The sequence below is a fragment of the Dermochelys coriacea genome, chromosome 1 (genome assembly GCF_009764565.3).
Source record: "Dermochelys coriacea isolate rDerCor1 chromosome 1, rDerCor1.pri.v4, whole genome shotgun sequence".
Classification (NCBI taxonomy): domain Eukaryota; kingdom Metazoa; phylum Chordata; order Testudines; family Dermochelyidae; genus Dermochelys; species Dermochelys coriacea.
Genome location: NC_050068.2, coordinates 36193693 through 36218949, shown reverse-complemented (window position 1 = coordinate 36218949; position 25257 = coordinate 36193693). Strand labels below are relative to the sequence as shown.

Genomic DNA, 25257 nt, shown 5'->3' with positions numbered 1-25257 from the left:
GTACAGAACCCCACTGAAGTCTGTGGACCTAATTCTCAGTTACTGAATTCCTATACTTCTGGCAGGAACGAAGAGGGAGGATGTGGCGGCAAAGACAGCTTTAAGATACCTTTGCACTTCCCGTATTCAGGGCTATATAGGGCTATGCTCAGCCTTTTGAATAAATTAGAGCAGTCCTGAGGCTGCTGCTTTTCTTATTCATCTTCTCTTTAAACAGCCCTAGTCTCGTCAGTTTCTTTTCAAATGGAAATCTTTCTATGCCTTTAATCATTTCTATTGCCTATCTGTGGGCTGCGTTCTGTTTCTACTTTAATTCAGATGGGCCAACTAGAACCAAACACAGTAATATCAGCTATACCTTAAAAAACATTCAGCATTCCTTTTGAAACAAACGTATATTGACTGACGTTTTCTCTAACCAGGCAGTGACAGCCTTTTGCAAATTCTGAAAAGGAAATGGTGGAAGTATATTCTGTTGGCACTAGTGGATGTCGAAGCTAATTACACAATTGTAAAGGCTTACCAGTATACAACCCTAACGAGTGTTCAGGTATGGGTCCTTTTCCCTTTCTGATTTGCTGCTTTTAAATCCATTTGAATCTGGTATTAATATGAGATTTTATAGAACAAATATGGAACTGTTTTAAAATGGAAAAGGTTGTCAATATATGGAGTCCTCTCTGCAGTCTGGGGCTTGGAGCATGCTGTGCCATGAGCAATACTTCTGGGAAGCAGTGAACATTTGCTTGTGGTATCCAGTGCCAAGTCTCTTGAGTACAGCTCTTATTATTTTGATAGAACGCGTTTTTAAGAGTTTGCTGACAACAGCTCCATTTCCTGGGTGGTGCAAAACAAGGATTTGGGCCAGATTGTGTCTCTCTGGCAAAGGCCCTTGTTAGGGTGCTGTCCCTGCCCCAAGGAGCTCTGGGAAGCATTGTAACACAGTGGGGCACACCTGTTGCACGACACTCGGGTGGGTGCATTCTCAACCAGTATTTCTGACTAGTGTGGAGTGGGAGAAGGGCCATCACCCCACCTGCCTCCTGTTCCTCTTCACCCTGTTTTGATGCGGCTTGTACCCCAAGGAGCACTGCAGGGAGCAGTCCCAGGACACAGGAGAGAGCAAGGACTGCAGCTGTGGCTGCCCCTTAGTGTGAGGAGAATGGGAAGGTTCCTTTCACACCCTTCTGCTCGAGCAGCTGCATGGGAGTCAGCCACAGCCTCGCCCTAAGGAGCTCCAGCAGAGACAGAGATTTGTGAGTGTGGCTGAAAACAACTCTGTATTCACACCCTATGCACCACTGTAATAATCTTAGTACTAAATAGGCCTGTGAGGTATCACGAGGCTTGTCAATAATATCATGGTGGTGAAATGTATGTAGCAATATTATATGTAATGTTATGAAATCCCCCTGTATGATATTATTAGCATACTTTCCAACCCGCATAGCCCTGCCCAGACAGAAGTTGTTAAACAGGCCTATCCTAAATAAAGGAATGTGTGACATCAGTAGTAAACAGGGTCCTCGGGACAGCAGGGGGAGGAAATGACAGGAGACAAAGCAAAATTTGCATTTCAGCAAACACAGGTGAGAAGGAAGATAATGGTGCCTTCTTCACCACCACATTCCCTGTCACCTTCTTTACTGTTTGATTAAACTTTGCTTTGAGGATAACCTTCAGAAGAAACCACTTCAGAGGTTCACTGGACTATACAAGAGAGGGGCCGAGAACCCCACCATATCTCTCTCCTTCACCTAAGGAGACAAAGTAAACAGGGCCTTTGAGCCTCTGGGAGAGATCCTGACGAAGGAAAGGGTCAGTAATCATCTTTCTGGAAGACTGTGGGTGAGAAAGTCCATCTTAAACAAAGCCTTGACCCAAAACTTGCTAGATTAGGTTTTAGATTTTTAGATTTATGTTTTCACTTTCATCTCCTGTACTTGAATTCACTTAAAAATCCTATCTTCTTTTGTAATAAACTTGTTTTATTTTTTAAAATAAGCCAATCCAGTGCTGTGTGTAAATTGAACTGTTTGGTATCTCCAGTTAAAGTAGCAAACTGTTGATTATTGACCCTTTACAGGGACAATAAACCTTTAATATTGGAACCGTCCAGGAGATACTCCTGGGGAAATGCTTTGCAATGGCAGTGCAGCAGAAAAATGCCCCGTGAATTCCCTTTGCTTCCTTGCAGAAAATGGTTTCTGCAGGGAAGCAAAGAGAAGCTGCACCAATACTCACTCACCCCTACTAGGCAGCTCAGATGCTCTGTTTGTGCTGGGCATGCCCCAGCAACCCAAGACTGTTAATCCCAGCTGGGGGAGAGAGCGGGGGAAGAGGATGGAGACAGAGTTCCCCCTCCCCCTCTCCCTTCCCTGCACGGAGTAGCGGGGGCTGGGTCAGATAAAGCCCCAGAAATTTACCCTGGCTGCAGGAAGCCCTGCATCGTGATGGGGATCTGGCTCAGGGGCGGGGGGTGGGGCTCAGGGTGGGGGGTGTTCCAGGTGTGTGGGGGGGTGAGGCTCAGTGGCGGGGGCTGGGTGCAGGGGGTGGGGGGGATGCACTGGATTTAGGTGGACAGGGGGAGTAGCTCCCTGTACAGTGACCCCTCTCCCCACCCATGCACCCAGAACCCCCCTCCCCCTGAGTCTCCTCTGCATCAGGAGCCCCTCGCACCCAGAACCCCACCACTGATTTGTCCAAGCTCCCACACTGCCGAGCTTCACCCTCTGCATCAGGAGCTCCCCACACCCAGACCCTCCCGCCAAGGCCCACTCCCCCAGCCCCCCACCCAAACCCTAACCACCTTCACCTGGACTCTCCTACAGAGTCCCATTCTCCCTGCACCCAGAACCCCCCACTGAGCTGCCCACACCCTGACTGTGCCACACAGAACCCTGGAACTCTTGAGGGAATTCTGCACCAAAAAATTTAAAAAATTAAAATTCTGCAAAGTTCTGCATATTTTAATTGTCAAAATAACACAAACACAATAACAATATAATCACGCCATTTTCAATTATTTTGGTAATTTATTTCAAAATACTTGTCAGCAAATAGTTGAAAATGGCGTGATTATATTGTGTTATTTTGACAAGTACAATGTGCAGAATTTTGCAGAATTTTAAAATATTGTGCATAGAGTATTTAATTTTTGGTCACAGAATATTAATTTTTTTGGCACAGAATTCCCTCAGGAGTAAAGAGAGTGCTGGACAGTGCAGAACAGACATTTCTGGGAAATTTTGGGACTGGGACTGTGTTGGGATCTACCCTGCAAGTAGTAACCAAGGGTGAGGGAAGCCAAAGTGTGATTGGTGTGTTGCTGACAGGCTGCTGGGGTCAGAGTTGCTGGACCAGGGCTGTAGCGATACACAGATACTCAGGGTGCGACGTGCATGCTGTTTGTCTGTTTGTGTGCAGCCCAGGTTGGGAGCTACAACAGCAAAGCACTTTGAGGCACCCAGGGTTGCAGCCCCTCACTGGTCTGGTCTGCATCTGGGAATATGACAGTGAATGAGCCAGACAGGGAGAAAGAGGTGTTTAAAATACAGAGAGAGGCCCGAGCCATAACGTTTAGCCCTATCTCTGGTGCTGAATTTCCCCAAGGCTGGTCACTGCTGGAGACAGGCTACTTGGCAAAATGGCCCTGTGGGCTGCCCCCTTAAAGCAAGTTCAGGATCCTCTGTGCATCAGTGAATCGATGGAGCATGAGATCAGCCTCATGATTCTTCTCAGTAGGAAACTTCCACTCAGTGGGAAACTTCCATATGCTTTCAACAATGGAGAAGCAAAACTATTTTCTTTAGTTTAGCAGATGTTTGCACTGCCAAGGAAGGGTCTTGTAGATTTTTACAGCGATAACATTGAGATGGCAACTGCTATTTCCTGGTAGATAAAGAAAAAAGGATTTTGGTGCACATGTGCAATGGTTTATCCTGCCACAGTTCAGACAATGCCAGTGGAAATTAGAATTCTAACAAGGATGTGTTTTAATTTCATGCCATCATCTAGCTGAGCTGATAACGGAAACAAGTTGTTTGACCATATACTTCACAGCACAAAATATGCAATATTGAAAGAAAGATCGCTTTATATTAAGGGCCCATTTATACATGGTTTCTGAATAATTATAGATGTTATCAACATGTTATAGACAAGAGTATTATCTATTATAAATGTTTATAAGCACATTAGTTGGAAGAGTTATAATGGTTATAAGCAACCTATTGACCTGTTGGGATCTCTAAATCTGTAATAATTGACTAACCATTTATTAAAACATCTATTAGTTGTTTATAAATGAAACCTCAGTATAAAGTGTGGCCAAAACTGAGCTGAGACAGAACATCTGGTAAATCAAATTGGAGGGTCATTTTTTTCCTCCCGATAAAAAAGGAGGGCAGAATTGAACAGCAACAGAGAATTTGCTGAGGTGCTAGTAGCAATAACTCCAAATGTCAATTGCCTACTTCCCCATAATGACAGGTTTCAGAGGAGCAGCCGTGTTAGTCTGTATTCGCAAAAAGAAAAGGAGTACTTGTGGCACCTTAGAGACTAACAAATTTATAACATTATGCTCAAATAAATTTATTAGTCTCTAAGGTGCCACAAGTACTCCTTTTCTTTTTACCTCCCCATAGGTGTCTTAGAGTGCTATAGTATGAACCCTTATTCTTATACGTAATCCCAGTGACATCAATGGGCCAGATTCACTGCTATACTTCGGCTGCTTTGCCCTTCTCCGATTATGGTGCTAGAAGATGTTATCTTATACTAGAGGGCTCTGTAATCTAGTAGACAAAGACATAACAAGATCCAGTTGAAGTTGGAAAAATTCAAACTGGAAATAAAAATTTTTTTTTAACAGTGGGTGATTAACCATTGAAACATTACCAAGAAAAATTACCCATCCTTTGGATGTTTAAATCAGGATTGGAACTCTTTCTAAAAGATGTGTTCTAGCTCAACCACAAGTTATTGGAGTTATTGGGCTAGATGTTGGAATCACTAGCTAAAATTCTATGGAGGTCAGAATAGATCATCCCATGGTTCCTTTGGGATTAGAAATCTATTACATTTTTTATTTTAAAAATGATATTTTCAGTCTGGGCTGGAGGAGTGTATAATGATTAGAAAACTAGAGATGGTGACCGCGTTTATCTATTAATAGTGAAAGGGACATTTCTAGACAGATTGTCTAAAACGCTTTGCTTTTGCTTCTTTTTGGGTAAAACCTATTTGATGTCAATGACTATCATTTCACGCAGAGGAGGCTTTGTTAAAGATTCAGCAATCTCAGATAGATTCCCTAATATCTGGTCTTTCAGAAAAATCAGGGAAGATAAGATTTTACATTCCTGACATTTCTAAAGGTTTAAAAAAAAAAAAAAGCAGAAAACATACATCTTTAAATACTCTCCCCACAACCCCTTTGACTTTATCCATCATTGAGAACCAAAAAGGGGACAAACACAGTTTTAAAAAATCCTTTGCAGGTCACTTTTAAGTGCTTCATTCTAGGAGACAACCACCTTAGGGCTTAGTTGTGATTTATCCCTAAGCAGATGCACAGGGGAGTAACTGGACATAAGGCTGTATGGCTGAGCAGGGCTTGTGAGTTTGTGCATAATGGGGGGGAAGAGATGGAACTTGGTGTCTGATGCTCATTTCTCTGAGCAAGTGGATTGGAGGGGGAGCAGAGAGTAGACTGAGCAATGGTAAAGCTCTCTTACATGTCACTGGTTGGATGTCAAGGGGGAATATATGGAAGGTAGAAGTGGGCTGTTGTAGCAAATTCCCTTCACCCACCCAAAAAATATGAGCTCATGGGAAACTGTGATGCAGAGGGACATCTCAGGCTATGTCTATACTGCAGGTGCTACAGTGGAGCAGCTCCGGTGCTGCGGCAGTGTTGTAGTGTAGACATTTGCTACAGGGACAAAAGGGGTTTTTCCCTCGAGAGGGGGTAGCTAGGTTGACAGAAGAATTCTTCCATCAACCTAGTGGTATCTATACCTGGGCCTAGGTCAGCTTAGCTACATCTCTCAGGGGTGTGTATTTTTACACCACTGAGTGACACAGCTAGGTTGACCTGTTTTAGGTGCAGATCAGGCCTCAGAATCACCATTCCTTTCTGGAGCTACTCCTGGGGTTAAACACCTCCCTACATAGGGCTGAAAGTAAACTCTCAACCTAGCCTTTAATTACAGGCAATGGAGTAACCGAGTTGTGAAATTAGAACAATGTGCATTGCTGTTCCAGCAGATAAATGACACCTTTAGTTTAACACTAGACAAAACCACAGAATTCAGTGGTGCCAGAGGAAGTATAAATGTTTTCATTCTTATGATAAAGCAAATGCTACATTGGAATGTTTGGTAATATATGTCAGAACATGTTCTCATAATACAGCCTTAGTAGGTCCATGTACATCTGTGGGCTTCACAAATAGGGCAAACTGGAGAGAATCCAGGGAACAGAGAAAAAACTGATAGCAGGATTAGATGGAGCATGTGATTTATGAAGCACAATTAAAATTTAATCTGTGACAATTTCTCTTTCTGCTGTCTTGATTTTAGTTGAAATACTCTGTATAGTTATGAGCAAGTGAAAACATGGGGTTATAAACAAAAGTCATTTTGAAGCCTTGCTTTTCTAAGTGGTAATCACACTTCAGTAACAGGAGTGCAGAATAAAACACTGAAATGGTGTATTTAGAAAGGCAAAAAGTAACAGTGAACATTAAATATGGAGGGCTAAATCTTGATCATGGTACTTACGTGAGACTTCCCATTGATTTGGCACTTATGTTTGGATGTGACTCCAGGAGATCAGTTTTTAATACCTATGTTTTAGTACTGGTAAGTTTCAGTGATTTGAAGCACAATGTACAGGGCTCTGTGGGAAGTTGGACCTGAATTCGGCTGTAGTCCCGTGACCCTCACTTTCTATGGCATCCGTTAAGGCAGACTAGAAAGTCCACATCAGTTACTGGCAAATTCCAACAGGAAAGGTGTTTTTTGTTTTTACTGAACTAAATATAAAAAATGACTAATACAGTTGGTACAATGTTCCTTATGTTATTTAATTTTCTGTTACATTCAATCTGTTTTATGCTGCAACCCAATTTTCAATTTTGAGTATACTACAGCGTTTTGGACTGATAATGCATTGCTGTATTGTAGATGTTTTCTGGAAGAAACAGGAGGCTTTGGAAACTGGTTATGGGATAACTGTTCCCCCTCAAAAATTCTTTACACCTTTCCTTTCAGTAGCAGTAAATTAACCAAAACATAGTTTTTTCGGCAGAACTCATTTTAAAAATGCAGGGCCAGATTTTGGTCTCAGAATGGGACAAAGCTGCAATAACTCCATTCTTTTTACTGCATTTATTTCAGATTTTCACTGGTGTAACTGGGATCAGAATTTAGCCCGTAGTTCTGATCCCAAAGTAGAAAAGAGGAAAAAGAAAAAAACCCAGAAGAGCATGACCAGATTGAGCCACTTTAGTGTGGCAAAATAAAACCACATAAAAAGAGGAAAAAATGAAATCCAAACAAAAATCCTCTTTCTAGTAGTTCAGTGGCCCCTGAAAGAACTTGGGTTTAGCAGCAACACTTTCAACGCTCTCACTCCTAATGATAGTGGAGGTGAGCAGACCCATCATGAATATAGTACACTTAGTTTATAGATACGAGAGACTTTCCATTCAGCAGCATCCACACCTGCCTAAGTCACATAATGGCTTTGATGGCAAAATGTGGGCCTGATTCCTCTCTGACATAAACTGGCTTTACACTGGTATAACTTCATTGACTTGCATAGGCTTACTCCTGATGTACTCTGGTGGAGAATAAAGTCCATGTTTGCCCTCTGGATGGTGAAATCAAGATTTTTTTTTGGCAGGTTTCTAATTAAAAACTGTTTCTATGTACACGTAGCTACTGGACTGCTTTGGGATCCCTGTGTTGATGGCTCTATCATGGTTCATTCTGCGCGCAAGATACAGACTCATCCATTTCATAGCTGTTGCTGTCTGTCTGTTGGGTGTGGGAGCTATGGTTGGTGCAGACATATTAGCTGGGAGGCAGAACAGTGAAGGTAAGGAATTGGTTATCATCTGGGCAGAGTGTGGAAACATGGGTTTCATGACATTCTTACTTTCAAAGGGGAGACAAAAGAAGAGAAAATTCATGTGAATGTCTTTGGCTCTATTCCAGGGTGACCCCCTCTATTTCAGGTTAACGCCCTTCCAAACTCTAGGACTTCTGTCTTTTCAGACTGCAGACATGGGGGTGGAGCCATATGTTACAGGATGCCCTTCTACTTGACCTGGAGAACGACACTCTCACTTTTGGTTCCTTTATTGAAGTGTAGTAGCTCCTTGGTCCCCAAAGACAGTATTTGAGGACTTGTATTCAGACTTATGGGGATGGTGGTATCCGTTTGCCTGCAGACCTAGGTTAATGCTACTGCCTCAAAGAACGAGGCCAAGATTCTCAAAGGTATTTAGGTGCCTAACTCCCATTGATTTCATTGGGAGTTAGGCACCTAAATACCTTTGAGGATCTAGGTCCAAGTTCACTAAGACCTGCTCCTATCTTTTTGCAGCACTCCATAGGCATGAAGAGGCCAGAAGGCTAGCAGCTCTCTGCAGCTGGAGATACTGCTTGCATAAGGGAATCCCTGCATGGCAATAGAAGCTAGTGTCAGGGGCATGCTGGGGATGGAGGATGTGTGGCCAGGAAGGCTGGCCCCTAGAGCCAACTAGGTATAGGTTAGAGCAGCATTAGGGCTGCTCTAAACTATGCTGGGGCCAAAACAATCTCAAGCCAGCTCCAGCATTAGGGAGCAACAGAGAGCTCCTTTGTAGCTTGCCCATTACCTACGGTTGCCAACATTGTATTTCAAGAATAAGGGACCATTTTCTTAGCACCCCTGCCCCACCGCTCCATCTGATATCATTATTAATGATCATTATTAATAATAAGCAGTACTTATCTACCTTTGCCAGGGGTATTTCTTGCTGCTTTTTGCAGCACTCAACAACTCCCAGTCTTGTTGTACAGAGATGAAAAAATAAGGGAGGTCCCTTGTAATAAGGGACTGTTGGCAACCCTGCTGTGTACAGCACTTATTGGGTGCAGCTGAGTACTGTGGTCTATGTGTATGTTTATCTCTTTTACCCTCTGATTAAATAAAACCTTGTCCTTTAGATTCTGGAGTTAATTAAAACTTCAAGTGATTAGTACTGTTGCAAACCAAAGAGAGTGTGGATGAGTTCTCTTTGTCTAGAGCTAACGTATCAACATGTCTTTAGTCCAATTAAAAAACTTATAGTGTGCCCAAATCTGCATCTGTTAAATACACTGAATAGCACCTACTTACACAACCAGTCTCACTGATGTCAGTGGGTCTTTTCATATGACTTAAGCTTTATCTACACTATACAGCTTTTAGCTATCTCAATGTAAATCCTAGCAGAAACAAGTCAAGGTAAACCTCAGGTGGGAGGTGTAGTTTGAACTCGACTAGCTACATGGAGGTAAAACTGCCTTGTGCCTTGTCTCCACCAGGATTTTACAGTGAGTGTGATAGCTATCTTGATGTAAAAAAGACATCTTTTTTGTAGTGAAGGCATAGTCGTAGGGCTACTTGACATTAGTAAGCATGACTAATGTTTGATAATGGGCTCTTCAATCTAGCAGAGAAAGGTATAACACGATCCAATGGCTGGAAGCTAAAGCTAGACAAATTCAGGCTGCAAATAAGGTGTACATTTTTAACCATTGGAACAATTATCGGGGGTCGTGGTGGATTCTTCATCACTGACAATTTTAAAATCAAGTTTAGATGTTTTTCTAAAAGTTCTGCTCTAGGAATTATTTTGGGGAAGTTCTATAGCCTTTGTTGTACAGGAGGTGAAACTAGATGATCACAATGGTCTCTTCTAGCCTTAGAATCTATGACAGAATAGAGTCCAAAGGGAAAATCTTCCTTCGCTGAGATATTTAGATTTGTCATGATTCATCCATCATAGATACAACATAGGGCATGGCTGCACTGGAAACTTAAAACCGCTGCTGCGGGAGCGCTCCCGCAGCAGCGCTTTGAAGAGTGAATGTGGTTGCACGGGAGCGCTGGGAGAGAGCTCTCCCAGCGCTCCTGGTAATCCACCTCCACGAAGGGATTAGCTCCGAGCGCTGAGAGTACGGCTCCCAATACTCAGAGTCTGTCTACGCTAGTGCTTTAAAACGCGCAGACTTGCTGTGCTCAGAAGACGGTTGGCGTTACAGGGAATCCCATTAGTATAGTATATACTTATTTTATATATATAGTATATATTTATTTTAGCCCATGTCATGCAATCAGAGACTTGTAGCACCCATTTAAGAGCTTTTGTAGACTTTGAGCCTAATTCATCTCCCCCTGAAATCAATAAATTGACTTCAATGAATCAGGCCCTTAATGCAGAAGAACTGAATCAATGGTCTGAAAGTTAGGATTCTGCTGGAATTCCCACACAGGGCTTAACCCTAGCAGAATTAGATAGAACTGGATCTTACTATAAAACAGCTGGTGAGTTAAAGTGTGTTTTAACCTTTAAAATAAAAACCAAAAGCACAGCTGACCCCAAACTTTGCAAGGGCGGCTAGAGCCTTTGGCATTGTCAGCCTTCGGTTTGCAAGTGATTGGTCACAAGCAGGACAGAAACATTCCCCTCTCCCTATCCTGAAAAGTGGAGACATTAGAAATAAACTTGTTTATTTAAAAAAAAAAAAAGCTAAAAAGTGTTTACAGTATTTCCCTTTTTGTGGATTAATATTTCTGTACAGGAAGTGACGTGGTGGTTGGCGATGTCTTAGTTCTGCTGGGTGCTTCTTTGTATGCCATTTCTAATGTGAGTGAGGAGTACATTGTGAAAAATCTGAGCAGAGTGGAGTTTCTAGGAATGGTGGGCTTGTTTGGGACTATTATCAGCGGTCTACAGCTGTAAGGATCTAATATATTTACTTTAATCCTAATTAAGAACACTGCAGAATGATTTCTTTGTGTACCACCGTTTGGTGGTATTGTTTTTAAATTAATTCATTGTTAAGTCTGCATTTACCTAGGCATTTGGAGTCCTTTTTGTTGAGCTGCAGCATGCATTTCATTTCCTTTTTACATCTTCTGCCTAGGTCATACATGCTGCTGCTTCATGTAGCACCCTTGAAGCCCAATCCTGCAAATCTGTCTGAGTGTGGGCCCAGATCCTCAAAGGCATTTAGGTGCTAAACTCCATTGATTTCAGTGGGAGTGCGGTACCTAAATACCTCTAAGGATCATTGACCTTCATGGGATCACTCATGTAAGGAAAGACTACTCATGGGATTGCATTTCTGTAAAGGTTTTTCCAGCGGGAACCTGCAGGAGTTACTCCTTGGCAGAATGACTCCTGTGATTTTCTAAAGTGACTAAAAAATCAGTGTTAAAATTTATTTCAAAAGAAATGGACTTATTAAAGAGCGGTATTTGTGATGTTTAAGCTTGAATTTAAAAATGAGACAACATTTACCATTACAAACAAACATGGAGACAGAGAGAGCAGGCAAACAAGGCCGACTAATTAATTTTATGTTCCTCACCTGTCAGCATCACAGTTAATCATTTTCTCAGCTGCTATGTTAAATAACAAGTGAATCTGTGAAAGGCAAGAGCCTTTTATTTAACGCTTATGTATTGTTTCCTTATTATAAGAGAGAAAGAAAGTCAAAACATTTCTTATACATGCTTGTAATTAAATCCATCATTTGATTAAATCCATCCATTTCTAAGTCACTGAATACACAGTGAAAACAATGCAAAGTAATTTTCACTGTGGCATGTCTTTTCTTATGTAGAGCCATTGTGGAACACACGGACATAGTTCACATTCAGTGGAACTGGAAAATTGGTATGTATACATTAAAATGAATGTATAAATTAAAAAACCTCAGAAAAATAAATTTATCAGAGCTGTGATATCTTCATTTGCCTTTATTTAATTTGTCGGCATAAAACAAGCAACATTCATACTGTGTTTAAAAAAGAGCTGTACTCTGTGCAGACTCTGGGTAGCAAAGAGATAAGCTTTACAGGTTTTGGACCCCGAAAGCCAAGTAGGTCCATGGAACTGAACCACATTGACGGTCAAAGGACAGAAGACCCAATCAAGACAGAAGTTATGGAATTGGCTGCTATTTCATAATATTTTTTCATGTCACCAACATCATTGTTGTCTTGACTGGGTTTGTTTCAGTCAGAATATTTCAGGCAGATGCTGGTGTCCCCTCTAGGCAAAGGTAGTCTTAACTAGAGCTAATTGGAAGACAGAAATTCAGTTTTGCAAAAGATCAAGATTTCAAAATTTGGCTTTGTTCCAAATCTGAGCGAAAACCAAAAATCTTGAGATAGTCTGCAACGGAAAATTGGACAATAAAATTCATTTTGGGTCAATCAGAATGTTTCATTTCAAATCCAACATTTTTCTTTCGTATCATATAAGACAATATTTAAAAAATTAAAATGAAATGTCATTTCAAAATAAAAATTTGAAAAGTTTTGCTTTGAAAGGGTCAAAATGGGATGTTTCAACCTGTAGGGGACTGCGGAAGACTTTGTTATGGCCTAGCTAGGGAATTTCCGCTTTCTCGAGCCGAGAGGTTACTGTAGGACATAGATAGTTACTGAAGGACACAGGATACCAGCTGGAACCGGCCGTTGACCGGTCCCAGCTGCTTTGCATGGCCTTTCGCCAGGTAGCGGAAAGCCCCCTTTGAGAAGTACCTAATTCTATATTCATGAGCTGTTTTTGTGTAGTGCTTATTAACGCTGACTGTCTGCCCCTCCATTGGACTCCATCCCAGGCAAAGCTCTGGTGTGCTGGGTTCCCCACCTCCGTAACTGCAATGCTTGGAGTCCCCGTTGCGGGTGGGTCACTAACCTTCAGTAAAGCCAATAACTCACAGCTGTGTGCAAGCTTTGTTTTTCTCAAAGTACTTCTGCCAGGCCTGTGGTGCTTCGAGCACCTTGGCCCAAAACACAACGTGTTGCAGTTTTTCTGATTTCTTCTGAAATTAAACTCCAGCAAAAATGACGTGATTTCATGAAGTGTTTTGATTTAGATGGATTTACATATTAGCTGGAATATGGTTCCATCAAAGTTTCTCTGACCAGCTCTAATATCATCCAATGAAGGAACGGGATTATTCCTTTTTTTGATGTGACAGGCCCCCTCCTTCATCTCCCTGTGATCAAGGTCTGCATAGAAATTCAGTACCTCCTCCCTGCCATTCATCCACACAGCGTCTGAATCTGTACAAGACTTTCCTTGTTAATGTAATTTTCTTTCTTTTTGCCATATAAGAGTTATGGGTAAGGAATTTGCTTGTACCCAGTCTGATTAATATTAATTATTTGTATTACTGTAGCAACTGATAAAATGTGCAAAGGTTTACAATGTCTGAAGAACTTCAGCCTTTTTTGCTCTCTCATTAGTCATTCCTTTTAGTGTAAATTGTTGTCTTTTTTTTCAGTGTTACTATTTGTGGCTTTTGCCTTCTGTATGTTTGGGCTGTATAGTTTCATGCCAGTAGTGATTAAAGTTACTAGCGCTACTTCTGTCAACTTGGGCATTCTGACAGCTGATCTCTACAGTCTTTTCTTTGGACTGTTCCTGTTTGGCTATAAGGTAAGCAAACATTCAATCATGGTTTCAGTTACAATAGTTATGATTTGGAATGAAACTTAACTGTCTCTAACAGCTACTCGCAGCTGTGAGTTTGTGCAGATTACATCATTCATTTATCATTGAAATGAAAAAGTTAAACAGAAGACTCAAGTTTAATTAGATAATTAACTGCACTGTTAGGTAGATGGTGATTTAAAATTCATTTTACACTTTCTGGATTAAGTTTCTAAAGCATTTAAACCCTAAAAAGCTAAAAACCCTCAAAGTCTTGCAATCAGCAAAAGAAACTGTAAATAAATTAGTGATTCATCCTAGTCCCAGAATTCTTTTCTTAATCCATATTTTGAATCACCCAAAATTTGGGAGTGTTCAGATCTGGTCAGCCCTCACAGGCCAGTTAAAAAGTTCAGATCCAAAGATCATCAAAAGTTCAAGCGTGTCTACATCTGAAGCTATGGCTTGGGCTGATGTCAAAAGTAAATGTTTTCTGCATGTTTAATCAGTTACTAGAGACATCTGTGAGAGAAGAATCAAGCCTATGCAGTTATATCTCTGAACAGAACTCAAGACACTGAGTTCTGAACACAAACGTATCTGTTCTACACTCTGAGTAGGACAGTCTGTGGAACTGCTTCTGTAAGATTTGTTTCTTTAGCATTCTGTTGTAGCTGTGTAGTCCTATTAAAAATAACCCTTCCACTCTAGCTAATCCTTTGCACCCAGAGTCATTCCGAGCTCACTATCACCTTTTTAATCATTGACCTTCTCAGTAGATGGAAAAGCTTAGTGAGAAGCTTGAGAACTTTGCTTAAGAGGCTTAGCTTTATTACTCTACAAGGTCACTTGCCCTCAGCCATACAGAAATCAGAAGCTTTTATGTCAGATTTGGTTCTAAAGGTGAAGGACCATTTATTTTAGTTATGAAGCATAAGAACAGAAATATTGTAGTGTCAGGCACACACAACGGCTAGAGTTTCCTTTCGAAGAGATATGTAGCAATTGACATTCCCCACCAGATTACAACAGTTTTGAGCATTAATAAATTTTGGATCTAACCTACTCAACAGTGTTCATTTTAAAAATTAAGTAAATACAAGAGACTGAAAATGTCTGCACTGTGCGTTGTAACAGGCAGCTCAGTTACTGCATCCATTTCTAAGTCCCTATCAGTGATGTGTCTTGGCACCAAACAGCTAATAGCGTAATTCAAAAAGGGATTAGACATTTATACAGCTAATAGTAAATATTTTTAAAAGATAATCAAGAATTTTGGAAGGGACATATATAAACCCTGAAGCAAGAGGCTTTTTTAAGACAACTTCTTTCTGTTGGGGGTTGGGAGGAAGCTTTCCCTAGAGGCAGATTGTCCCATAATTGCCCACTTTAGAGTTTCTTACATCTCTTTCTGAAGCATCTGGTACCAGCCAATGTTGGCTTAAAAAAAAAGGGGGGGATTTCAGAAGGCATTGGGGATAAGTTAGAAGACAATTTCAGGCACATATAAAAATTAAGAGTGAAGGCCACGATGGGGAGTGGAGGAGATGGCAAGACTAATTTGTTGAAGGTTAAATTAATTCTTTGCTAGTGTCTTCACAAAGCAAGGTGGAGTGAGTGGTGTTTGAAACCATCAGACATTTTTCCTGGGCGAAAGGAGCAGTAATGAACTCTGGATCACACTATGAATGATCAAAGAATGAAATTGTCTGGAGAATGACAATTCCACAATCGGAGAGCTTCCATAAGTAATTTAAAACAGCCACGGGGAGGCAACGAGAGAATGGAGCAATACTAATGCAGTACCTACAGTTATAAGCAGATCTAAGGGGAGAACTAGGTAACTACACACCAGGAAACACAATTTTTGCATATTTAACAGCAGCAAAATTATGTTATATTTCCTTTGCTGTGGCACAAAGACACCAGGAAGGATGTTTCATGGATTATAAAGGTATAGAGGGTTGAATATACTACAAAAAATGCAAAGAACCACTCAACTCTTACTGAAGAAGAACAGTTTTTCTCTTGTCACCAAAAGATGAGCCCCCTCAGAGGCTGTTGCAGGTGAAGTTAGAGTATCTCTTTCTTCATCTTACCTTTATGCCACAGGGTGCCTTTATTCTATCCTACTTTTCTGATTTCTGCTAACCCCAGGGGTTCTTGGCTGTGGTCTTCTAGTACATGATGGTTTTGTTAACTTTCTTCATTATTAAAAAGAAAAGGAGTACTTGTGGCACCATAGAGACTAACAAATTTAAAATTTTACTCCATACGGCTAATTTCGGTGCCTTGCATAATGACAGGTTTCAGAGTAGCAGCCATATTAGTCTGTATTCGCAAAAAGAAAAGGAGTACTTGTGGCACAAGTACTCCTTTTCTTTTTGTGAATCAGAGTAGCAGCTGTGTTAATCTGTAAACCTTCTTCATTATTGCCACTTGGAATAAGTTCATCATAGAACAGTATCTGGGGTGGAGGAAGATTCCATTCCTATTGCTGCGTGGTGTTGTGAGCCCTTGCCTGCCACTGGAATCGATGGGAATTAGGATACTTGGCCCCTTACAAGATCAGGCCCACAGGGGGCCTTCATATGGCCAACCCTCCCTTTCAGAATTACATTTTCACCCCTTGGGAACATCACTTCTGTCATTGTCTTACATGCAGCTGCAGCTGAGATCTGAAATATAATGGCAAATATCAAACAAACCAAAACCCCAGGAGCTCTCCAAAGACTGAACAGAGAGTTTGCTTGCCACAAATATTTTCTGAATGTGCTTCTGTTGTGTAAACTTTTAGGAAAGAGTCTATTGCAAATCTGGACACTAGGTGGAGTTACTGGATTACCAATCACATTGATAGTAGACTTTAGATTTGGTATTGGACAAAGCCCTTGTCTACATACACAAGTTGTAAAGATTTTAACAAAAATTAGTTTTATGCTGCTTTAAATTGGTGTAACAAAGCCTGGCTGAATAAAACAGAGTAAAATAAATAAATACTTGTTCTTGAATATTGGTTTTTCAGATATGGTACATGGGGCACTAATTAAAATGGAGCTTTTAGTCCTCTGAACTCAGCCCTGTTCCACATATAGTAGCCTAAAAGACATGTTGAGGTTGTCCTGGTGGAAGGGAAAACAAAATCTCTCCTCTAAAAACAGCTAGAGGAGGGCAAGCAAAACTATGCGAGAATTTATTTCTTCAGCAGTGTGAGGCATAAAACACACTGGAGCTGTGGAACTACCAATGCAAAAGGTGTCAAAGAATGGAACAATGGCTTACTTCGTGCCTGAGGAATAACCCCCTTTCTGTTTCTGTTCCAAAGGGAAGGGGCTGCAGTCAGTGCCACACATTTCTCCACACCCCCAAATTTAGTGAGTTCAACCCAAATGAGTTCTAGTGACATTGGATTACTGAGCAGCACTTCTATCTACTTTAATCTCAACCCCCATACTTATCTGGCCTCATCCCCATCGTATCTAAGCATTTAGCCCCACACCATCCCTGTGAGGTCAGGAAGGATTTTGATCATCATTTTACAGCTAGAGAATCTAAAGGCCAGAGAAGTGAAGTAAATTGCCCAATGTCACACAGGAAAGTCTGTGTCAGAGCTAGAAATTGAACCCAGTTCAGTGCCTTAACCACAAGCCCATCCGCTTGCTGTGCACCAGAAGGGTTAAATTACATGGCTCTGCCTATGAGTCTGTAGGGGGAAGAAGGATGGGAGACCCTTTCCTGCCCCAATGCAGGAAGCAAACGTGGTGTGGCTGCTTCTATTATTAGGGCCCAATCTGATACCCATCATCATCACTGTAAAGACTGCCATTGTCTACACAGTTTCAGATTGGTCTTCGGAGCATAAGTGATGGAGGCCAGCCAGCAGTCGTCTTAGCATGCAACGCTTCAGGGGGCATTTGTGTAAGCAGGGTGGGAGCATAGCCCTGGCCTTACACCTCTCCCCACAGAGCTAGTAGGGCTGTGCTGGAGGAATGCTGGCTGTAGCTTTTGACAGATGCTGCTTTAGTGCCCTCCTCCCAACTTCCAGAGCCATCCGTCTAGCTAACTAATGCTGTGCTATCTATGCAGGCATTGAAATTTACTCATGGGGAGAATGGCTCCAGCCACGATGCCTGGACTATGATGGAGCCGCTTCCTCCTTGAACGCCCCCTGTACTTAGAGCCAGGATTTAGCCTTTATTCTATTATTTCAAGAAAAGTATCTCTGCCTTGGTGTCTAAGATACATACCTTATTCTCTAGCACATGCTCTAGTGGTTAGAGTAACTTATGCATCAGAGAATCCAAATTTAATTTTCCTAATTACTCATCTCTAAAAAGTTGAGTCGCCTGCATTTAAAATGGTTTTTTGTCTGTGGTGCAAACCCCATACCAAGCATAAGCAGAAGTGGAAGGACAGACTTCCTGGCTTATAGGCAACCAGGCTGACCACACCCCAGCACAAGTGCTGGGACTGCCAATCATGGAGGCATGCACCACAGTTGGGACCAATAAGGAAAACAAGCCCAGTTATAAAGGAAGGAAAACGGAGCGGTCTGGGGAGGCAGAAAGGTTTAGGAGAGTGTAGGGACAACAGCACCATGCCCAGCTGCCTCTAGGGCCTGGTCTACACTACAGAGTTAGATCGATGCAAAAAAGCTTATGATGACCTAACTATGGAAGTGTCTAAACTTAAATGTCGCTCCCGCTGACATAACCACCCTGCTGTGCCTATTTAATAACTCCACTGCCTTGAGAGGCATAGGGCTAAGGTCAATGTAGTTAGGTCAATGTCATGTCAGTGTAGATACTGTTATTTAGGTCGACCTTTACTGGTTTTCAGAAGCCGTCCCACAATGCTCCACACTGACAGCACAATTGATACAAGCAGTCCTGTTGAAGACACGCACTGTTGACATGAACAAAGTGTAGGCACGCACAAGTGAAGAAATTACTGTGGTGGCTGTATGCTGACATAAGTTAGGTTGACTTAATTTTGTAATGTATACATGGCCTAAGAAAATGATAGGTAGACAAAGGAAGTCTGCACACCCCAGAGTTTAAGGGCTGATTGACTCATTTTAAGCTAAGTTGATTGAATGGGCTAATGTGAAGTAGAAAGGGGGACAGGTTAGGAGGAAGCTAGGACCTCTAGAGGGAGAGTGCCCCAAGAGCAGTTGGCAGTATCATATTGAAAAGAAATCCCAGCGGAGTTTGCATTAAAGTGACTGGTAAATATTCTGGAATAATTGGTGTCAGTACAAGACATCAGTGCAATAATTAGGTAAAACATAAATATGATTGGAAAGCTTAGGGAACCATCATCTCTAATTACAAGATGAATGTAAGTTTCAGCAGTCATTTTGTGGGTGCTCACAAATGGGCTCCAATCACCCCTTTTGCTTACTTGCAGTTCCTATGCTGCAAACTATTCAATGGTCAAAACTTTCTCTAGTCCATATTGTAGCAGTCTGTTGCACATTATGTACTCAGGCCTCCTATCAATGACAGTGGGAGTTTCATGCATGGTACAATGTTATGTCACAGAAATCCACAGTGCAGATTGGAGATGAGTTGTCTGTTTTAAGCCAAGTCACAGCAGGTGCTGTGTGTCCAGAAATCCCATGTTCAGCAGTGAAAGTGCAAGGAAGAGGGTATGATCATTGTTCTCATCATCTCCCTTTAAAGCCCTGAAGAAACTGTCCTACAACCCCTCCTTGAGAGGCAGAGGCATTCCTGGGTGGGCCAAGGTATGATCTTCATGTTTATGCCTACATTTGTCCCTTGGACCTGGCAATAGCTCTGCAGCTAAGCTAAGACTTTCAAAGGTGACTATTTTGTGTTCCTCAAGTTTTGGTTGCACCCCAAAAAGGGCCTGAGTTTCAGGGCTGAGTGCTCAGCATTTTCAGAAAGTCATGCCCCCAGATCAGTCACTTTGAAAGTCTTAGCCACAGATCCTAAGAAGAATAATCCTTTTAGGTGGGGCATAGCAGGGGAAGCTGTGCATGAGCATGCTTATTAGAGATTATGGGCACCAGTACATTCTGCTTTGCTACATCTGTGTGCCTGATGAGAATTTAGCTGCCTGTTTATAAGATGACCATGGACATAAACCAAAGGCTCTGTGAAAACAGACCGTCTTCATGGGAACCAATAAATAAAATTTAGACATCCACGGGCAAAATTCTGTCTTCAGTTTAAACTTTTGTAACCCTGGAGTAACTCCATTACAGGTAAGAGTTACTCCAGATTAACATCAGTGTAACTGAACAGAATCTGGCACAATTTACATAATTTCTGAAATGCTTAGATTTAGAAGCTGAGGAGTTGGAATTGTAGCAGCCATTTACCCTTCCTTAGTAGTTCAACTTCAGTTGTACCTGCAAAAAAGAAAAGGAGTACTTGTGGCACCTTAGAGACTAACAAATTCACATCGGATGAAGTGAGCTGAAGCTCACGAAAGCTTATGCTCAAATAAATTTGTTAGTCTCTAAGGTGCCACAAGTACTCTTTTTCTTTTTTGCGAATACAGACTAACACAGCTGCTACTCCGAAACCAGTTGTACCTGCGTGACCATATTAAGCTCAGGCCCCTGTCCATTCTGAGCCAGCTCACCTCTACACGTGCAGTATCATGTCGTGCCCAAGTGCTGAGCTATCAAAGAGGCTTGAGTCTGAAGTCCCAATTTTTCCTTCATTTTGTGACTGTGAAGAATTACTTGTTTTCCTTAAAATTGAGGACAGTGTTTGAAAAATTCTGGCTAGTATTAATGCCAATACGCCAAGCAACTGAACTTCTGTAAAGCTGGGTTGCTATACTGCATTCTGATTCAGCTGAAAATAATTTTTGACACTGACTTTGTCAAAGTTAATTGTAGTTGGTAATAGAATCCTCTTGACACCAGAACTGTCAGTGCAAGTATTAGCAGACAAGTGAAACAATACAAACCTCCATCAGAATTTATAGTATTAAGCAATAATCATAAAACATAATTGAAAATCTCAGCCATAAGACAATAAGCATAGATAACAAAGACTTATGGAACAATCCTGCATGCATTGAAACCAATGGGAGTCTTTCTATTGACAGCAGGATCAGGTCTCAAAAGAATATTATGCCTGCATTATTCCTGGGGAGTTAGTTTGGATCAGGGATATTTTGATTTCAGTCATCCAGCTGCTTCAGTAATTATGGTGTTGGGAAGAAAATCTGTAGCTTTTTGTGTCTGCTGACAAACTGTTCCCAGCTGAGGGTAATTTGATCCTTTTACAGGAGACAGAAAAACAGGGTTGGCCCAGTAATAACAAGTATATAGCACATCAAATGGTTAAAAGTGATGTACAACACACCTACTGATCTAGTGACTTGCAGAATTCCAACAACAGGGACAAATTCTTTCTCACAGGTGAAAGTCTGGAGTAAATCCATCACAGAATTTGGCCATGTTGCATTTAAAATGGAAAACACTCAGTGGTACATTACATTAGTGTTCATTTGCATAAACAATTACTCTTTGCCATCACCGTATCTAGAACCATGTTATCCTTGGTCACATCAGTCAAGATGGGTGTCTAAACTTAGGACAACAATTCCCTGTATACCAGTGTTAAGAAGGGGAAGTGGAGAGGAACAATAAGGCAGTCTGAGTCTGACAGTGGTCTGAGCTTCTGAATTTTGTTTTTTGGGCCCCATATACTATGGTGATGGATGCACTCTAAATATTGAGACATAAAGAAAGTGTAGCTGTAACTGATGCTCTTTCTGCAAGGCACAATCATAAGTCAGGATTACTAACCACATCTATTTCCTTTCCCCTCCCCTCCCCATATCCTTGTCAGTTTTCAGGTCTCTACCTCCTGTCCTTTGGTGTCATTATGGTGGGCTTCATTTTGTACTGTTCTACTCCAACTCGAACAGCAGAAGAAGCCACAACCAGTTTACCACAACCAGCCAGCATTGGATTTGATAACCTTGGACTAAAAATTGAGGACAACCACCAGGAAACTCCTGCTGCTACTGTACAGTTTACTAAAGAAGAAAATGTGCGGGTGAACACGGGTTAGAAAACTAGCAGCATTTTAAAGGAAGCCTTTATACTGCCAAAATTATCCTCAATATTGATATGGAGAACTGCTCTGTTTCCAAGAGTGAACATCATGCTGCATTTGTTTTAGTACACTGGATAAACACTTAGCTCTTAAAGCCAGATCCCCAATCAATGAAGCTATGTTAATCTAATCCAGCTGAAGATCTGTCCCTTAAAGTGAAATAGAAAAATATCTGGAAGCCTCTGGGAAGTGACAGAACCTCATGTTCAGAAAGTTTGATTAATTTAAGAGGAAATGCCTTACAAAGATGAAGCTAAAGCTAGCTCTCAGGTCACTAGCTGGAGCAGAAATCCTTTGTTGTGTGTTAATTATTAAGGGCCCAATCCTGCAAGGTGCTAAGGGATAAGGGATCTGCTCCCATTGAAATAAGTGGGATTTGAGAGCACTCGGCACTTCTCAAGAAGCCCTCAGCACCTTGCAAGATCTAGCTCTACATGCCATCATATATATGTTTACAATGTTGTAGCTGTGTTGGTCCCAGGATATGAGACACATAAGGTGGGTGAGGTATATCTTGTATTGGACCAGCTTCCGTTAGTGGAAAGGACAAGCTTTCAAGCTTCACAAAGCCCTTCCTCAGGTCTCAGGAAGGAAGTGCTTTGTGAAGCTTGAAAGCTTGTGCCTTCCACTAACAGAGACTTGTCCAATAAAAGATATTCCTCATCCCCCTTCTCACTCTCTCTCATAATACCTATGTACATCTACCAAGTGATGTAGGGCCTCATTCCTTCCCAGGAGCCACATGCAAAATTGGCAGTCCAAATTTTTTTTTTTTAAAAAAAGGGGGAGATGCCGCTAAGTGAACATGGGTGCGGATGCTGCTGGTGCCCCACATCAGCTCATTCTTTGTAACAATGATCTCTGGCTCTCCAAAATGCTAAGTACTTTTGTTAGACTTGTAATTAATTTGTCTTAATTTGTGCCATTTTTTTTTTCATTTCTAATCTATGATTAAAACTGATCTATCGCTACATGAAAGTGAGGTTTTGAGATTGTTTAGACATTCTGTGGCCAGACTTGTAGGTGTAAATTTGCATAGTTCCACTGTGTCAATTTACACCAGCTGAAGATCTGGTTCTCGCTCTGTTTTTGCTTGTTGGAATTTCACTTTCAGTTAAAGATTGTATTTATTGATTTTTACTGACCAAACTATTTTTTAAACTAACAGATTTTGTCTTAAATGGTAAATGATCCTCTTTAGAAGATACTGGGTATCAAATTACAATGTGATTGTTTTTTGTATCGGTCTGTTGTAGTTCATTTGAGCAAAGTGGTTTATCCAATTTTCTTCAGAGATCACAAAATAAATATTCAGTACACAGTGAGGTGGCTATTTTTCAATATTGCCTTTACACTGAATACTTCATACAGACAAAGATTAGAAGAGCTGCTGATGCTTTGTGAAAAGCTTTGGATCCAATTCTCTGTTGCCTGGCACCTTGTGTTGCCATTTGCACCAGTGCAACATGAGTGCAAAATGCTACCACTCAGGATTCATAGGTGAAGAGTACAGAACACTGAGTCTAATTCCTTAGTTACAGATCAGACTGTGTTGCAATGTTGTAGCCATGTTGGTCCCAGGATATTAGAGAAACAAGGTGGGGGAGGTAATATCTTTTATTGGATCAACTTCCGTTGGTGAAAGAGACACGCTTTCGAACTACACAGAGCTCTTCCAAAGCTTGCTTCTTTCATCAAAGGAAGTTGATCCAATAAAAGATATTACTTCATCTACCTTGTCTCTCTACGATCACACCATAGGCGTATTGTACTAGTATTGACTTTGTGTGGGCACTAGATGGAGCGTCGAGAATCCATTCTCTAAACTAAGAGTTTATATCATAACAACATGGTTTGTCATATTCCATAGCGTGTTGACATGTACTATATGCAGCGCTGCATGGAAAAGACTGCGCATTTTTATTGTCTTTACTTACAGCCATTTTAGTTAAAGCAGGAAAGTAGGACACAAAAGAACAGTGTGCTCCTTTACCCAAGTGGCAAATGAATCACAGAACAAAGAAAAGAAAGTACAAGGCTACAGCACTAGCTTCTAATAATCATTACAACAGAAATGCTACCTGACTTGCAGTCCATCAGAAACGGACACAGGCAAAATAAAAGGTGGTGACTGCACTGCTTGGGAGAATGGTGAAAACAAAGGTGAGTGAGCTCTGCTATTCACACCCTCCCCTCTGATATGTCCCATTGAGGGGATGAAAGGAGAGGAAGGTCTGCTTCTGTGTGCCAAAATCTTTCCTCAGAAGAGTGGCGGGGGAGGGCATTGTGGCTATGTGGCATCCTTTGCCTCATGTCACAGCAGTCCTTGTATGTGAGGGGTACTCAACTGGTATTCCATTGTGCTTTGGCAGCAGGCAAAGCTCTCCATCAAACTCCTAGAGCCCCCTGGAGATTTTTCCCACAGTCTGAGGGTGCTCTGTTAGTGCTGATTTATACAAGCTCTTACTCTATGCTTTGAAAACTCCCACTGGGGTAGGCTAGGCATGGGCAGATGTCCTTGACAGCATGGTTCCAAAGTGACTCAATAATCTAAAATGTAAGAGTTCATCCAGTACTTAATTTGTAATGAAAGAGGTGCCAGAGCTCAAGCAATTAGGTGGTGGGGCTCAGGCAACTTTTTTACATTCATAACTGATGCAGCAAGCCCAGAGGTGCAGGGGTTATGAACTGTCAAGCCTAAAGGTACCAGGGCTGAGCCCTGGCAAGCCTTGGCACAAATGAAGCACTGGGTTCATCCTGTTTCATCTGTGACTCACTGGTGTAAAAACTCTTCCTTTTATGGGGCAAGAATTTGGTAAATTAGCTAACCAGTGGTGGATATAACACAGGGATTTTACCTGTACTTAAGATGTGTGATGGGTGTGTATTTCTTTGTCTAAAAGTCAATAAGAACTTTTTTTTTTGGCCTTACTCTTTGCACTTCACTTTCCCTATATGTAAAAGGAGAACGATAAGACTGTCACCCCTTGGCTGAGTAAAGCAGCTGTTGAGGCCTTGCAGCGAAGCTTCCTATATGTAGAAGAATCAGCTATATGGAGGTGGGGTATATTCTCAGTGAAACTTGTTTTATTTACACATATGCTATCCTAGCGTAGTGGTGGTCACAAATGTCATGCAGGGCCATCCCCTCTTTCTGCAATTTCAGCCCAAACTTGAATGCCTGGTTTCCAGGGAGCAACTCTGTCTCTAGAATTCTCTCTCAAAGATAGAGAGAGAAAGGCCAAAGGAAAAACTCTTTTTCTCTCCTAAAGAAACAAAATCAGAAAACCCCCCAAATCAGCACATCAATGCAACATTTACTTCTAAGACCAAATACTTCATAAAATCATAGACTTGCTCACATGTCATGAAAAAGGAGCTTGTAAGAGTGAATACCAGGGTCAGCTGGTAACCCCTGTTAATATATAGGCTTGTTTGCCA

The 25257-nt window shown here is 41.5% G+C and overlaps 1 protein-coding gene across 1 annotated transcript in view; it reads left to right on the top strand.

Annotated features, from left to right (window-relative positions):
- SLC35F2 (solute carrier family 35 member F2) overlaps nt 1-23141 on the top strand; it is a 35104-nt gene extending 11963 nt beyond the window's left edge. Inside the window, exons 3-8 of the mRNA XM_038419113.2 lie at nt 423-550; nt 7947-8106; nt 10842-10998; nt 11889-11941; nt 13563-13717; nt 21547-23141. Of these exons, the coding sequence (XP_038275041.2) occupies nt 423-550; nt 7947-8106; nt 10842-10998; nt 11889-11941; nt 13563-13717; nt 21547-21771 (878 nt within the window). The 3' untranslated portion in view covers nt 21772-23141. The remainder of the gene's footprint in view (nt 1-422; nt 551-7946; nt 8107-10841; nt 10999-11888; nt 11942-13562; nt 13718-21546) is intronic.
- The last annotated feature ends 2116 nt before the right edge of the window (nt 23142-25257 follow it).